A 17,242-nucleotide genomic window follows, 5' to 3' on the forward strand; every position below is an offset into this window, starting at 1 on the left:
TCCCCCCTGTTCAGAGTTTAAAACCTTGATCTCCAACCTTTGTCAATCAAGTTTTAATTGATTTGTTATCCTTACTTTTGCCTCATCTTGTTGTCTTATTGTTATTCAAGTTTAAATAAAGGTTTGAAATAAAATGAAATGTGTGCCCAGAGTGCAGGGTGGGTCAGGGACAACATTTAGCAGTCTTCAAGGGATATAAATGATATAAATATAAAAGTATGAGGAAATGCCATTTACATAGGTAGTTGTACAATACCCCCAGGGGACACGAGATATCAAGAAGAAAATAAGATATTTGTCTTCAACACAATGAACTTACAGTTCCACAAGTCTTTGTAGGAGTGAGAAAGCCTGTACGTTTATGTGGCTGATTCTGTTCTGCTGCAGGACCCTAGAAAAAATTAAGAAAAGAAAAGAAATAATCACGTTTCCCTTCATTTGCACTTTAATTTAATTTAATTGATCATTACGAGTGTCTATCCTGTCAACACGAAAAAAGATTTACAAATTATGTTTGAGCAACTGAGTAGAGGTGATTTGCAGGCGTCTCCAAATCAAAGCTAATAACCAGGAATGCACCTGGCTGTATCCATGCACCTTTCCTCCACCAATACCCATTCTGGGTCCTAAATCTGAAGTACTGGCCAATACTGAATACACATCCGATCTAATCATACCGAACAGTATATATTTTTTTCCAAAAGTCACCTTGCTTTCATTTCTGACATGTTACGACTCTTGGTATTGGATTTTAGAGTTGGTGAAATTCTCCAGTGTGGCACCCCATGTTAGCCTGGGATGGGCCTGATATCCAATATCAGTCACTACCAGTGCATCCCTATTTCTGAAGACAGACCCCTATAGTGTAATTGAAGGTGGACTAATGGAAATTCAGACTTACAGAACTGTCAGCATGCTGCATGAGCGGAATGATACATTTCCAATACTTTCAATGAGATTCCCCTCCATATCCCTGAAAGAAAACACCAACACACACACAGACACACACACACATGCGCATGTACAAAAATGTGTCCTCATTTGGATTCTCTCCTTCCCCGGAGACAGACCGTGTAGTGAGAAAGTGATGTGTCCAGACCAGCCATCTTGTTGCAAATAGCAAACCTTATAAAGACTTCACCCATAAACACAACACAGCTTAGCTTACACAATCCTGTTGTAACTAAGAGATTTGCCGGGGATCACTAGATTTACCAACTTATAATACACATTTCACGTGGGCATATTTAACCTACAAACATGAAACTGTCCTAACAGCACAATAATGATGTAACTAAGAGATTTGCTGGGTGAAAAAGTGTTTTAATTCATAGGTAGGCTATATCAAGTACAATACTAGGTTCACTCGGGCATGTCCATGTTTTAACTGGCGGCAGAAGGCTGATTGTCGGAGTCTAGGTGAGGCTTTGTCCATTCATATAAAATACTTGTCATTGACTGATTTGACAAAAATATTTGAGACTTCAAGTTAACCAAATCGGATCATAAGTGTTGGCTGATATGGACACACAGAGACGGTTACACATACGGACAGGAGGCGTGTAGCCTTTTTACAACGCATCCGCGTTTCCGGTGCTCTGATTGGCCAGGTCATGTGACATGTGCGCCCAATAGCGTGTTTGCCCATTTCCGCGTCGAACAGCCTGCAAACTACCTGCCGTTCTATCGCTATGCTCTAAGACAGACCTGGGCATTGATACGGCCCGCGGGATGATTCTGACCGGCCCGCGAAAGATTACATGATAATATTTTTTTTTCTTTTTTTTATATATATATATATATATATTTTTTTTTTAACTTTTTTTTTTGTGTGTCAACGTTCACACGCACAATATACGCTTACCTAGGATTTGACTTGATTCAACAACAAAGCAGTCTGGACAAGCCGAAAACGGTCGAAAGGGTTATTTGAAGTTTGGATTTCTTTTTTCACAACTGAGGTAGGTAGATAACATTTTTGGAGACTAAAGTACAGAAAAAGGGTACCGTTGGGTACCGGTATCGATTCACAGGTACCGGTACCGTATCGGTTCAAATGTGAACGGTACCCATCCCTACTGAACACACAACTGCAGGGCAAGGACATTTTTGCTCATGAAATGCATAGCCATGTGAAAGCTTTCATGACAAAGTTGCAATTAATTTCAAGGCAACTAGGCAGCAACAATCTCAAACACATGAAAACCCTGAAAGAAGTCAAACCATCAGCTGATCACCGGCACAGGTACTCATCCATGTTGGGAGCACTGCATGATGAATTTTCAAGGCGTTTTCAAGATTTCAAAAACGTTGAGGATGAAATGCAGCTGGTTTCCTCTCCCTTTACCTGCAGTGTTGATAGTGCACCCACTGATGTTCAGCTTGAACTCATTGTCCTGCAGTCTGATTCACTACTGAAAGAGCACTTTAAGTCAGCATCACTGCTAGAGTTCTACTCTGCTCTCAAGGAGGACAACTTTCCAAACATGAGAAGACATGCTCAGAAGATGTTGGTTCTTTTTGGATCCACCTATATGTGAACAGACATTCTCAGTCATGACGTTTACCAAGTCCAGGTACAGATCCTCTCTCACTGGTGAACATCTGGCAGCTGTGCTTCGCATCTCCACCTCAGACATGCAACCTGACTTTGATGGACTTGTTAAAGCTCAACAGAGACTGGATTTATCACACTGAATGAAAAAAAGAAAAAACGAGCTGAAGAACACTAAAATGTGGAAATATAACAAGTGAAATGGGACACTTGATCTTTTTTTTTCTTTTTTTTGCACAGTTCTGAAAACATTAAATGTTTAATATAGGCATGTAAAGTAAAAAAGGCTACTGGGACACTTTTCTTTACACAGTTCAGTGACATGTCTTGTTTATTTTGGCTATAAGATGATGTGATGTCTTTAGAAAGCTAAGAAAATCCTTGTTTCAATAGTATATGAATCTCAAAATAATAACTTTATTTGTATAGCACTTTTTCATACATGCCCTTTGTTATTAATGTTTCACATTTAGTTTATCATTTTGGAAATAAATTCTATTTGAATAAATGATATTTTTTAAAGCTAACCTCACCTTTTAATTGCCAAATAATAACATACACTCTTACCAGGGGTCAAAACAATGCAATTTACTGCTTTTTATATAGAAATAAAATGTATATTATGCATAATTGAGTTTGGAATTTTGTCCCGGCCCTCCAACATATTTTCAGTTGCTCATTCGGCCCCCCGGGAAAAATAATTGCCCACCCCTGCTCTAAGACAAACTCTAACCTTAACCAACTTCGAAAGAGTGCCTAAGCTTAACCGGCGAAAGAACTTGCCATCACGCTCTAAGACAAACTCTAACCTTAACCAACTTCGAAGAGTGCCTAAGCTTAACCAGTGTAGAAACTTGGCGTCCCACGATTGGCGCTCATGTCACATGACCTGGCCAATCAGAGCGCAAAACGGGAACCCGGAAACGCGGATGCGTTGTAAAAAGGCTTCAAGCGGACAGGAGTGATTGCAATACCCCCCCTTGCGTGTGTTGTGCAATCAGATCACTATTACAATAAGACCGATCGTATTTCTTGACTTTAAACTTACAGCCAGTTCAATCTCGGCATCTCCAGACAGATGTCATCCAGCTTCGTCAGGGAGTTGTTCAGCAGAACCCTACAGAACACAAGCACAGTGACAAAGTAGGCCTTGGTGTTATTTGTTGATCAAAGGGGAAACACAATCTGAACAGATCGATGGAGGCCCTTGATGCCTGGAATTTGATTAATTGCACTGAAAGGACATCACAGCAAAGCCAAAAGAAAATAGGGAAAAGGTAGCACTCAAGTGAACTCACAGGAGAACCAGGGAGTTTAATCCTGCGAAGGTCATGGAGGATATTTGATGGATATTGTTATTTTCAAGAATCCTACAGCAAGAAAAGACAGGATATGTTATCAGAATTAAACACAGTAATTGGTGTGATATTAGTTTAAAGGATATATACAATATAATGTGTGTGCCACGTTTATAATGCATTTGCTATAGACCCCTCCCACACCCTATAATAATACGTACAACCACTCAAGCTTGTGTAGGTCCTGGAATACCCCTGGCCTCAAAATGGAGATCTTGTTGTAGCTTAGATATCTGAGGGAGAAAATATAGTTCGTAAAGGTGGGATTTCATCTGGAGCTGAAAGCTCAAAACAGACTCCTGGGGGCTACTAGAGTGTCATCACAACTAATTACACAGCTATATTCACAATTATACACCTATCAACATTATCATGCACGCATCGTTGAATGACTTAACAGTATACGTCCAACCGTCATACATGACCAAATTTTAATTGACTGGGAGAACTCAATTAACAACGTCACATAACCATAATTACTGAGAGACAAGGCAGGCCAGAGTCACAAACTCACAGCCTTGTCAAATTGTACAGTCCTCGGAATGTGTTGGGGCTCACAGCTCGAATTCTGTTGTGTTGCAAATATCTATCGGGAAAGATAGACAGAGAAAAACTAATATTAATGCTATTTTGAAGATTGTGAAGGACATACTCATGTGCAAACACCATTGTCAAGATACGTAACCCACCCCCTCCCCCCAGCCCTGAACCCCCGGAACTTTCACCCTTGCTCTGTGGCATTAATTAGCTGTTACCCAGTGCTAAATCAAACATACGGGTTGTATTTGCAGTGCTGAGAAAGCTCTCTGGCAAGCTGTCAGGCCAACATAGGATTTCTGGCAGGACTGTAAAAACAGCTGATGGGGGACCTCATCAAACAAACAAGCTTGTGATTGGAGACTCATTCAGTGTCTTGCTGTTGCCCAGAGATATAAATAGAAGTCCAACTGTGACATACAAGGTATTGCTTGTTTGGGTTGTGGGTTGGTTGTGCGTGGGGTGGGGGGCTTGGTGGCATGGGAGGTAGCGGGCTTGGCTCGGTGGGGGGGAGTATTGCCCCTCGCCCCTCTACTGGGTCGGGCCCAATCAGATTCAAGATGCCCGTGTCGCTGAGTGCTGGACCCCGTGTGGGACGGACCTGGGATGCGGGGGAGCCCGGTTTCTAGGGGGGGAGGGTGGGAGGTTCCTCTTGCGGGGGTCTGGGAAGATGAGCGCAGCCGAGTTCAAGGGGCCTACATCATTGTACTGTTGTGTTATTGATGTTATTGTATATGTTGTGTTGTATGTCTATAAGTGTTCAATACAAATGTAAGTTTAAAAAAAAAAATAAGTTTAGTGGTTTTTTCATTAAAAATAAAAATTATTTCAGATATTGATTGAAGAGGTGTGTTTTTAGTCGACGGTGAAAGATTGGTCGGGTTTCAGTTGTCCTAACTGTGGTGGGAAGTTCGTTCCACCATTGTGGAGTGAGGACCGATAATAGGTGGCTTCTCTTTGATTACCCTCCCGGAGCTCGGATAGGAGTGGGTCTGAGGCGGCCAGAGGATGTAGAGAGGAGGGGTCATGAGGGTGTGTAGTTAGAGACCATTGACCGGAGGTAGGTGGGAGCCGTTCCCTTCGCCGCACGATATGCCAGGTCGAGGACCTTGAAGCGGATTTGTGCGGCGATGGGGAGCAGTGCAGCTCCCTAAGAAGTGGGGTGACATGGGCTGACTTTGGTAGATTGGAGATCAAATGGGCAGCTTGTTCTGAATGAGTTGAAGAGGCTTGATGGCGGTGGTCGGTAGGCCAGCAAGCAGTGCAGTAGTAGTTGAGGCGAGACATGACTGTTGATTGGACAAGGAGTTGAGTGGCTTCTTTTGTCCTTTTGTCATTGCTCAGGAGGAATCTTGCTACAATGTTTTCTTTAGCATTGTCCTTGTGTTCTCTATTAGGCTCTCTTGTTACTCTTGTTTTCAACAAGTCATTTTTACTTGGGTAAAAACTAGGGATGTCCGATATTATCGGCCAATATTGGCATTAAAATGTAATATCGGAAATGATCGGTATCGGTTTAAAAAATAAATATATATATATACTGTATATATATATATTTTTTACATTTATTTAACCTTTATTTACCCAGGTAAGCAAGTAAGAACACATTTTTATTTTATTTATTGTGAAAAGTATGCATAATGTTGTGTTTTGGGGGGGGGGGGACCCTGCATATATCGGTATCGGTTGATATCGGTATCGGAAATGAAGAGTTGGACAATAGCGGTATATCGGATATTGGTAAAAAAGCCAATATCGAACATCCCTAGTAAAAACACACTTGCATTTAACTTAACTACATCTGTATTCTTATAGACTCAATTGTGGACTTTGCCTCAGGCAGCAACATCCTCTTTCAGTTTGTCATCAGCAGTAGGCCTCTCATGCCTTCACGTAATTAAGCCCTGGTGCCTTCTTCCCCCCGTCCCTTTTCCTTTTCCTTCCCCGCTTACCATTTTTTTTGTCCTTGATCCTGCATTTGGGGCTAATGGAAAAAATTATAATTCTAAACCCCCTGCCTTATCAGAGAGAGAAATGTATATTAGAAGGCTTTGTTCACGGGAACCACAGCTGCATGAACCACAGATGAAACTAGGAGCGGACTATTAATAGTCCATTAATTTTCTTATAGCTGCAGGAGACTGGAGATCATTCGGAGAGTACGTCACCCACGAGAGGTCTATTGTAACTTGCGATCTACTGCTCACTCCAGAGGCAGCTTTTCTCAGCATCTCCAACCACATGTTTTGGGGCTAATCCTACTCATCCACTCTTAATGTTTTATTGGATGGTCGATATAGAAGCTACCATCAACTCTTTAATGGCCATACCCGAGTATAGTCGGGTTATATCGCCAACGGTTGAGCGCCAAAACCAGAGTATACTTTTGATCCTTTGATATTTTCCTTTAATCCCCATTCTATAGGGTCAGCCGGAGACATCTAGGTGTCTATGATTCATCTACCTACGTTGGAATTGCAATGACGATCGAATATCACCAGGTGGCATTATCGCCTACATTTTGAACTCTGATAGAAAGGGAACAGGAGAGGCAATGAATGAAATGGACTATCAAGACTCGGTCTGAGGGGGAGGAGCTCCTGCAAAGCAATCGCTAGCAGATCTGCTCGCCTCAAAACCTATAGTGTCCCGTAAACACGTGTAATTACATATAAACAAGTAATCGCGATCGCCGATGGGATCATTGGAATTATTCTTTTTGGAGTACCTTCTGGCTAAGGTAAGGACCCCCTATGTCTATTTTACCGAACCGAAAACATGTTTCTGTAACTATCATCACAGTGGCTTACTTTACCGGACATAAACCAAGCTTTTTCTAACGAACGTGTTTTGAATCCATGCGTTGTGGACAGAATCACGTATAAATACGTGGCATGTTGTTATTGCTTTTATTCCATTTTAATAACCTGTTCAAGGTCGCCGACCGGCACTGCAGATCTACCCTAGTCTGTGAATTCGAGAATGTGCAATACCGGCCAGATCCTCTTAGGGGCGCTATCGCGATAATAGAGTATTCCCTGTGGCAGAAGTTGTCTTTTTTTATTTTGGATCTCTAATGTAGTTTTCTACTCATCTGAAGCGATAGCTATTGTCTGTTGCACAGGATATGTTTCGGATCGCAGATTTCACCATGCAATAAGGGGATTTATCATCAGCCAATGGACATATCGATCTACCAGATGGCGATCGATAATGGGGAAATGCTCGGGGGGATCAGCCCCGACCACGGTAAGATCTCCTTCACGTAAATTACAGCCCGATCGGACACCGTTCTGATAGCCATCCAGGCGAACGGCCTACATGGCTAGTTAGACGAACACTGTTATTGGTAATCAATAATAATAAACAACATCCCCCGCCCCCCCCCCCCCCCCCCTTTCATGCATACATGCTTTGGGACAGTTCCGATCATATGCAGTTTGAGTTATTTCTTTAGCATCTGTCAAATGGAAATGCCATTGGATATAACGTTAGCAGCTATTAGCCATTTATCTAGCTTTCCAGAAAATATACAAGACCAAATCCGCTATAAAGCTTATATTCATGGCGCTATAAAATGAGAACCTATTGATGCATTATTTTTTTGTTTAAGCCATTTTGAAGGGACGGTTTATGAACTCAATTGACAATGAGAATGGACAGATAGCAATACTATAAAGTATAGATTTAGCTCTACAAAAAGACACACGTTTGTTTACATTCCCCGGTCCTCTTGCCATTAATTAGACTCAGCCCAGTGGTCGCGAAAGTGTTAAGATACAATATGCATATACAGTTGAGGATAAAAGAATAATAAATAAAAATGCTACCCTTTCTTTCCTATGCCGATAGCCATGATTGTACATGCTTTTTGAAGCCAGTTAACCCGGGGGCCTGTTTAATGCTGCTGGGCAGGCTGTTCCACAGTACTGCTGCTGAGTAAAGGAAGGTCTGCTGGCCGTAGGAAATGAGTTTAAATCTAAATGGAACTATGTTTGTGTCTCTACCTCTGGTTTCATGGCTATGGTTGTTTTCTACATACTGAAAGTAATTTTGAAGGTAGCTTGGCACCTCCCCTTTATAAATTCTATATACTAGGCATAGCTTTATCATTGATACTCTTTTTTCCACCCTGAGCCACTCCAGGCTGTTGAAGTGGGGCTGGTCTAGGTGAGTATGAGTGGGGAGCTGCAGGACTATCCTAACTAGCTTGTTCTGGGCAGTCTAGTCCTCAAGTTGCTGGGGGCACTGTCATACCAGGACAAGCAAGCATAGTCAAAATGACACTGAACCAGTGCCCCTGCAAGTGCTCTAAGAGCTTTCCTGTCTAGGTATTTTGAGTTTCTAGCTAGGAATTTTATTCTGTTGTTGACCTTGGCTATTACTTTTTTCGCCATGCTTTCCCCTACAAACAAACAAACTACAGTGTGTAGAAATTATCTGATTAGTCAGTAATGGACTATGAACAATGCCGATGGGTCTGCAAACAGAGCTAAAATCGTCATTAACACTGGCACAGTGCAGATGGCGAAAGCTAGTGGCCGTGAATGAGTTAACACCTCACTGTTTAACAACCTTCCTGATTTTCTTGCTTACTTTTTCCACCTCAGTGTTTATTTAATTACATTTAATTGAACTTTTATTTAACCAAAAGTTAGTCCCAAAATGTTTTTGAGAGAGACCTGCAAATAGACCATTAACTCATTCAGCGCCATTCACGAGAAAAGTCGGGTTAACTCGCCATGCGTTGAGCGGCAATCACGAGAAAAGTCGGGTTTTAATCGTTATTTCTTTTATTCGCTATATCCATTCATTTTTCATCCATCCAGCCTGATGTTATCATTGGGAATGGGTCTGAGCTCGCAAAGGGCAAATACTGCCGTCTACGCATTCCAGCCGGTATTGCACATAATTGAAATCCCTCCCCCTTGGGCTGTGCAGCGATCTAACAAGTCCGGTCCAGGTTTTCCTTCTCGGACATGACTAACGTTATAACACATGGATTTGGGACACTCGGAGCAGCGTGGATTATGCATTTTGGACATATAACGTTGGATCAATAAACGCAATCAATATTTGGAATGGCGATCAGGAATTGGATTAATCTTTTTGCAGTACATCAGAGACCAGGTAAGGATGTTACCAATCTTGGGTTGATCAGATGTTTCTTTCGCCACCATCGGAGCGTTTGTGTGTGTTTCTGCCGTTGGCTGCGGTCAAGGCACTGAGAAGCGATTTTTCAGCCCGCTTCTGTATCGTGCATGAGGACACATATAATACGATAATCTAGCGTTATTTTTAGAACGATTCATATATCAAGCGACAAATGGCACGATTTCTAAGGAATTACATTGAAGCGCGGTTTGCTCAAGTTTCTTGAGATTAGACAGAACGCTCTGGAAATATACTCATATTCATCGCGGTATAAAACGAAAATGTATGTATGAAAAGATTATCTGTTTTGTGCATGTTGACTGGAAGAAACTCACTGACAATCGACGGGTGTATTAGATCCATAGCTATAATATTTCATATAGTTTTAGCACTCGCAAGTTTGGCTTTCTCCCCATTGAACAAAGCGATGGCGTTCTACCCAGAAGGTAAACAGCAACCCCTAGGCACTGAATCAGTGTTATGTTCAAAACAGACAAGGGACGACATATACATAATACAAGATCCAGCTTACAAATAGCAATTGCACTATCCCAGGGAGACAACACAATGAAGCTGTAGTGTGTTCTGAAGGTTATTCCATGACCAGGGCGCAAGATAGGAGAAAGCAGCTCTACCAAGTTCTGAGTAAATCCTGGGTACCTGGTAAGAGCAGCCATGTAGTGGAGTGAAAATCATAACAGCTGGTGGTGAATGATATATACAGGGAGTTTACCCAGTATGGCATCCAGCGTGACCTGTCATTCCTATGTGGAATTTGGGAGTGGGGGCGTGGGATTTGCTGGTTTCCTTGTGGTGGTGAGGTCGCCGCGACCAGGGGAGATGGAGCAGCCTGCAGGGGTGGCATTCCCGCCGCGGAGTGGCACGCAGGCTGTTTGTGTTTTCCTTCGGTCATGACATGCGTTATCAGTGGACCTTTAGATTAATCTGTCTAGTTTAGTTAGGATGTCTATTTTCTCCTATGTCTGCTTTTCTGCAGACATGGGAGAACCTTTTGGCCTCTGTCTCTGTCTCGACCGGTCCCGTGGAACGGCTTCGTGGCGCCTTCTGTCTGGCCTGCAGTGCTGAACCTTCTGAGTGGCTCCTCCTTCCCCCACGGGGCTGTTGTCTCGTATCTCACCCTCTGTCCATGCGCTTGCAGTGGTTCTATCTATTGCTCTATTTCACAATTTTCTTGTATACTGTGGTTCTGCTGTCGCCATGTGTGCATGTGCTCACTGCATGTATCTGTTGCTCCATCTCCGCCCACTACAAACATGGGAACTCTCTAACCCCCCCCCCCCCACTCCCCCCCCCCCACCCAACCCCCCCCCATCTCTCTGAGTGCTTGTCTCGTAGTGCTGACCAAGGTGGTGGATGTCTCGGGGTCTTGGCCAAGATTGCAGTGACTGCTCTACATGCACGACTGAGGCCATGGATCAGCTTCTTACCGTCTTCTGTCCGTGGTCTGTCAACATGGTTTGTGGTCTGTCAACGTGGTTTCAACAGTGGCACTGCTAGCTCAACGGCTAGTGACGTCACTGGTGCGCCGGCTGTTGTGGAGGGGGGGGGGGGGCATCCGCGGGGGGGGGGCGGGGACGCTCTCTCATTGACGGTACACAGTGTGAGAAGAGCATTTATGCAGGTGAACAGCAGGAAGGCGGCTGGCCCAGATGGAATAACAGGACGCATACTCAAGTCCTGTGCTAACCAGCTAGCCCCTGTGTTCACCACCATATTTAATCGATCCCTGAAGGAGTCAGTGGTCCCTGCCTGCTTCAAGATGTCTACCATTATCCCGGTACCAAATAAACCCTCCCCAGCAGGTCTCAATGACTACAGACCGGTGGCACTCACCTCTGTGGCCATGAAATGTTTCGAGGGGCTGGTCAAGGATCACATTTGTGCCTCCCTCCCCAGCGATATGGACCCTATGCAATTTGCATACAGGCCAAACAGGTCCACTGACGATGCGGTCTCCCAAGTACTGCACAGCACCCTCTCTCACCTGGACCGTCAGAAGGGGGGCTATGTGAGACTGTTGTTCATTGACTACAGCTCAGCGTTCAACACCATAGTCCCCACCAGACTGGTGGACAAGCTGATCGAGCTGGGTCTGAGCTCCGCTCTGAGCGCCTGGGTACTGGACTTTCTGAGTGAAAGACCCCAGGCGGTCAGGGTGGGGGGTCAAACCTCCAACACCATCACCCTGAGCATCGGGTCCCCCCAGGGCTGTGTTCTGAGCCCCCTGCTGTACTCACTATATACACACGACTGTGTGGCCAAGTTCAGCTCCAACTCCATAGTGAAGTTCGCAGACGACACGGTGGTGGTGGGGCTGATCTTGGACAATGACGAGAAGGCCTACCGGGAGGAGGTTGAGGTACTGGAACGCTGGTGCCAGGACAACAGCCTGCTCCTGAACATAGGTAAAACCAAGGAGCTGATCGTGGATTATAGGAGAGGACAGCAGGAGACACACACACCACTGAGGATAAACGGGGCCACCGTGGACAGGGTGAGCAGCTTTAAGTACCTGGGGGTCCACATCTCAGAGGATCTGACATGGTCAACACACATAGACACAGTTGTAAAAAAGGCGAAGCAGCGCCTCTACCACCTGAGACAGTTAAGGAAGTTCAGAGTATCGGGGAAGATACTCCAGTCCTTCTACTCCGGAGCTGTAGAGAGCATCTTGACTGGAAACATCACTGCCTGGTATGGCAACAGCACGGCACAGGACAAGAAGGCCCTACAGAGAGTGGTGCGCTCTGCCGAGCGTACCACGGGTATTGCACTACCTCCCCTGCAGGTTCTGTACAACAAGAGGTGCAAATCCAGAGCCTGCAGAATAATGAAAGACCCTCACCACCCCAATAACAGCCTGTTCCAGCTGCTGAGGTCAGGCAGACGCCTGCGAACACCAGCTACTAGGACAGAGAGGCTTCGGCTCAGCTTCTTCCCCCAGGCCATCAGAGCCTTGAACAATGAACACTGAGGGTCACAGAACACTGAACCCTACACACACAAGCACACATTAGCACACACACGACACACACGCTGTGCACGCTCGCACACTAGCAGCCACTTTAACATGAGAAAGCACTCACTCATGCTGCACACGCCCACACTTATGGCCACAAATAAAGGTCACTTTAAAAATAGTATAGTAACAGTGTATTGCACTACCAAGGGACCTAGCATGTCCTTCATGCTCTGTAAATAACTATGTATAAATACCGTGATGTCCCACTATGTTACCTGTTTATTGCACAATGTTGTCTATTGGATTCTATTATATGTTGTACTACTGTATTGCACATTGTTGCGGGCAAGACCACCCGCATTTCATTGTATACTTGTATGCCGTGACAAATAAAACTCTTGACTTGACTTGACTTGACTTGCTGGGTTGAGTACTTCTATTCTATTCACATAATATGCTTACTTCATATATCTATTCTATTCACATATATGCTTACCACTTGTATCTATTGCTATGTCCGCCCATTACAATCACGCAAGCTGTCTAACGCCTGTCCCGTCTCCCTGTCAGTTGCTGTCCCGGAGTGATGACCAGAGTGTCGGACGTCCCGTGTTGAAGACCGGGAGGATGCGACCCTCTCTGCGTGCCCTCCTGTCTCCCTGTCTCCGGCTGTCTCGTAGTGATGACCGGAGTGCTGGACGTCCCACGATGATGACGGGGAGGACGCGACCCTCTTTGCGCCGCCCCTGTGCCTAAAATAGAACCGCTATCAGCTCTATCTTTAATCTTTCAAAATGTTCAGTTGCTATCGCTATCAGCTCTATCTTAAATCTTTCAAAATGTTCAGTTGCTATTGCATGCACTCATCTGTGTTTCACTACACACATGAGTGCATGCTTACCAACTGTCCGTCTGCAACACTACTATCACCGACATCTAAGAAGGGAGATCCCCCCTTCCCAAAGGTCAGTGAATACCACGATCACAACACCAGAGGGAGCTCCACAAATCATGTTAAACCCAGATTCGGCTCAAACAAGGGACTAAACACGTTTCGCAATTATGCCACATCAATGTGGAACGCCCTACCCAAAGCTGTAAAGGAATGTGAATCACTACCCACTTTCAAAACCACTCTCAAAGAACACCTACGGGGGACTGCAATTCGAAACTGGCCCCTGTAAATGTCCTAACCCAACCCCCTCCAATGTACAGTAAATTACCAAGTATGGTTTTGTCAATATTCCAATGTACAGTTTTGCTTGTACAGTTGTACAGTGTTCCCCACCCTTGCTAGGTTTTAGTGAGTTTTTCCTTACCTTCGCGTGGGGTATGTCTGGGAATGTTTGCATTCATTCATTTATTTTGCATTTATTTTAAATTTGTTGGACCTTATGGTGTTCTTGTTTTGTTCTTGACTTATTGTTATGTTTGTTCTTGACTTGTTTAAAGAAGACGTGTCCGGCCCATGGGGACATTAACGTGTGTTGTCAGGCCTTACAAATACATTTTATTTGATTTGATTTGTGTGTCTTGGATGGGGATGTGGTGGGGATTGATGTGTGGGGTGTTTGGGGGACTGGCTGTTCACATGCCTTTGAGCAACACTGTACCTATTGTACTTATTTTATGCCTATTCTTATGTCTGCACTTTATGCATTGCTTTTATTCTGTCAACTATATGCTAATTGTATGCCTATGTTCATTTTATGCTATTTGCTGTGGGGCACTTTGGGCTGCAGTCCATGTGCGAAAGGTGCTATATAGATAGTTAGTTATTATTATTATTTGTTATTATTATTTATTATTATTATCTGTAAGTCTCGACAACATTGAAAATGAGGGTGACCTCAATTGTCCTTTGCGTGAATAAATAAAGGTTTGAAATCCTACTAGGCACCGCAGCAGGTGGCAGACAAGAGCGGGTATGATTGTGAAGGAGAGGAGTAGGGGAAATAGGAGGTTTAAGCTTTACCTGCCCTCTGCTGTCATGGTAACATGTGTTCACTGGCCAACAAGATGGATGAGCTCTCAGCCCTAGTGAAAGCCTTGTTTTGCTGTCCAGTTTTATATAATTCAATGGTTGCGGTAGACTACAGTAAACGGAAGGTTATGTATATAACCTAGTTATATGAGTACTGGCTGAACGTCCCGCTCTTAAGCCTATCGAGATATACCTCATCTCATGTACCTATTGTACTCCATCAACGAATAAAACTAAATACACCCACACCTGCCGGGTCCCGCCTCTATGGAGGCGTAGCCTATAAGACAGTAGGCATGGTCACCAATACACTCTTCCTCGCCAAAATCTCGTTTCCAGTAAAAGATCCCTCAAGGGGACTCAGGGCCGATTAAGAGCGGGTCAATCAGCCAGTACTCATATAACTAGGTTATATACATAACCTTCCGTTATATATCGTACTTGGCTTATCGCGTCCCGCTGTTAAGCCTATCGAGATATGGGTTAGAGCGGACGCGAGGCCCGACAAATGTACCCCCTGAGGACCCGAAAGCTCACATCAAGGGGTTTGGGGAGTCCCGTCACCCCATCCTTCCTAATGAAGGGGGGGCGCAGTCAACTCCACCGGAGTGCGAGCAAGGAGGAACTAGAACCCCTTGAACACACAGCACAGGCGGAACCACGTGTGACCTAACACACTGTGGCCCATACCCACACACTCCTGCTACCCTACCAAAGGACGGGAAGCAGGAAAGGCCACAGACCCCAGAACCGCCTGGGAGACAGAACCCCCGGTCATGTCCATGAGGTAAAACCTTACAAAGGGGCCCGGGGAGGATCATGAAGCTGCAGCACAGATGTCCTCCACGAGGCCCCACCCAGCAGAGCGGCAGAAGCAGCCACCCCACGAGTGGAGTGCGCCCTGACGCCCCCAGGGGGATCCAGCCCGGCCAACGTGTAGCAGAGGGCAATGCCCTCGCACAACCAATGGGATAGGCGTTGTTCGATAGTGCCTTACCAGCCTGAGGACCACCGTGACAGACAAAAAGCTGATCGGTGACCCCGAGGTCCTGAGTACGGCTGAGGTAATTCCCAAAGCACGGACCGGACATGACAGGTGAAGGCCCGCATCTAACTCACTAGCGTGAGGAGGCGGACGAAACGCCTGAACCACAATATCCCTGGAGCGGAAGAACTCCGGATATTTACAGGCACGAAGGCAGGATTAGGTCACCAATGTGGCGATAAGAAAGTAGTGAGCCAGAGACGTAGGTCGAGTTGAGTACTTTACTTATCCTGCACATAGCATTTACAATAACAACAACCCGTCACCCGGAACCGGAAGTGGCATTTAACCTTTCCCCTAACCAGTACAACCCACACTCTTAAAGGCACAAGCCCACCTTGGTGAATGTCTCTTAATATAGGTCACCACAATAGGACATTGAATGGGCCATAATAATGGCAATTTAGCAATAGAATTAAAAAAGTTATAGCCCTGCAAAGAAGGGGAACTTCTCCATAGACAAATAGAGCTGGCTAGGGATGGTAAATTATGAATTTGAACCATGGCGATCAAAGTGTTAAACAGCAGCGTTTCTGCACTCAGAAGATGACGCGACAATATTATTAAACAAGATCGCTCTGGCGTTGAAGTGGGAAAGCGGCAGTGAAGTCCATGCCGCGTGCGCGTCAACACACAGGCAGAGGCAGAGAGGGCGGATAGCGGCGTGGGTCACGTGGCGGTCGCGGCCAATCAGGCGAACCCGGAAACCGAATTCCGTTGCGGAAGCGATACACGCGGCTAGGACACCATGATAGCAGGTGGGCATACACTGTTTTGAAAATGTGGAAAACATGTTATTGCAGCTTTAATTTGATGTGAAAAAAATTGATATTGTGGTGGAGATACCCTTTTGTTTACATCTAGATTCAGGTTTACCTTCAATGATTTGAAGAAATTAGAGAAAAGCCAGTATTTCATGTCAAGCAATTGTTCTCTAAATATGATTTAGTGCATTTCCCTCATGTCACATACTGTAAGCTCTGACCAACAGCAGACTGACTCCCTGCAATAGAAGATCCCTGGAGTTAAAACTACACTCGTTTTCCCACAGCACCCTGCCGACCTGATTCAAACACAGCTGAATGCTTCAATGAGTTCATCTGAATGAGGAGTAGGGCTGACCCGAATGCTTTGGAGCTTTGATCATAGTAATTGTAACAAGGAGAAATTAGACTTCACACATCATATCATGAAAGTTCCTGTACATCGTGTCCACAGTCAAACTTAGCCTTGCATGGAATAAGGCCTTGATGTTCTGTACAAGCGCCCCCCCCCCTTATGACAGTTTGATGTAAACCATTTGATGTACAGTATGTACCAGCAGAGTGTTCGTACCAGACACGTACGCATCAACATGGAATAAGTCGAACAATCACATACGCATAAACGTGATGTTACATTAAATCATGATTTGAATATTTGAATATGTATCAAATGTACTTCTCCACTCTCACTCTTGCTTCTACTCCCGCTCTTCTTGCCACTTTTCCTCCTCTTCTTCACCCTTACCACATGTCCCTACTTTGTATTATTTTGATTCTACTAACTGAATGGATCCATTCTATATATTGTAATAAAGTATCCTTATTGGACTATAGAAATTCTCTCTATCTTTCTGATATTAATT

At 44.6% G+C, this 17,242-nt stretch overlaps 1 protein-coding gene across 1 annotated transcript in view; it reads right to left on the reverse strand.

The window, feature by feature from the left end:
• The window catches only part of rxfp1 (relaxin family peptide receptor 1), a gene marked incomplete at both ends in the record, with an annotated part of 183,032 nt that overhangs the window by 42,277 nt on the left and 123,513 nt on the right, over nucleotides 1-17,242 (reverse strand). Inside the window, 6 exons of the mRNA XM_084332008.1 lie at nucleotides 320-391; nucleotides 902-973; nucleotides 3,603-3,671; nucleotides 3,853-3,924; nucleotides 4,074-4,145; nucleotides 4,427-4,498. Coding sequence (XP_084188134.1) covers nucleotides 320-391; nucleotides 902-973; nucleotides 3,603-3,671; nucleotides 3,853-3,924; nucleotides 4,074-4,145; nucleotides 4,427-4,498 — 429 coding nt within the window. The remainder of the gene's footprint in view (nucleotides 1-319; nucleotides 392-901; nucleotides 974-3,602; nucleotides 3,672-3,852; nucleotides 3,925-4,073; nucleotides 4,146-4,426; nucleotides 4,499-17,242) is intronic.

The sequence above is a fragment of the Notolepis coatsorum genome, assembly GCF_963971535.1.
Source record: "Notolepis coatsorum genome assembly, chromosome: 16".
NCBI lineage: Eukaryota > Metazoa > Chordata > Actinopteri > Aulopiformes > Paralepididae > Notolepis > Notolepis coatsorum.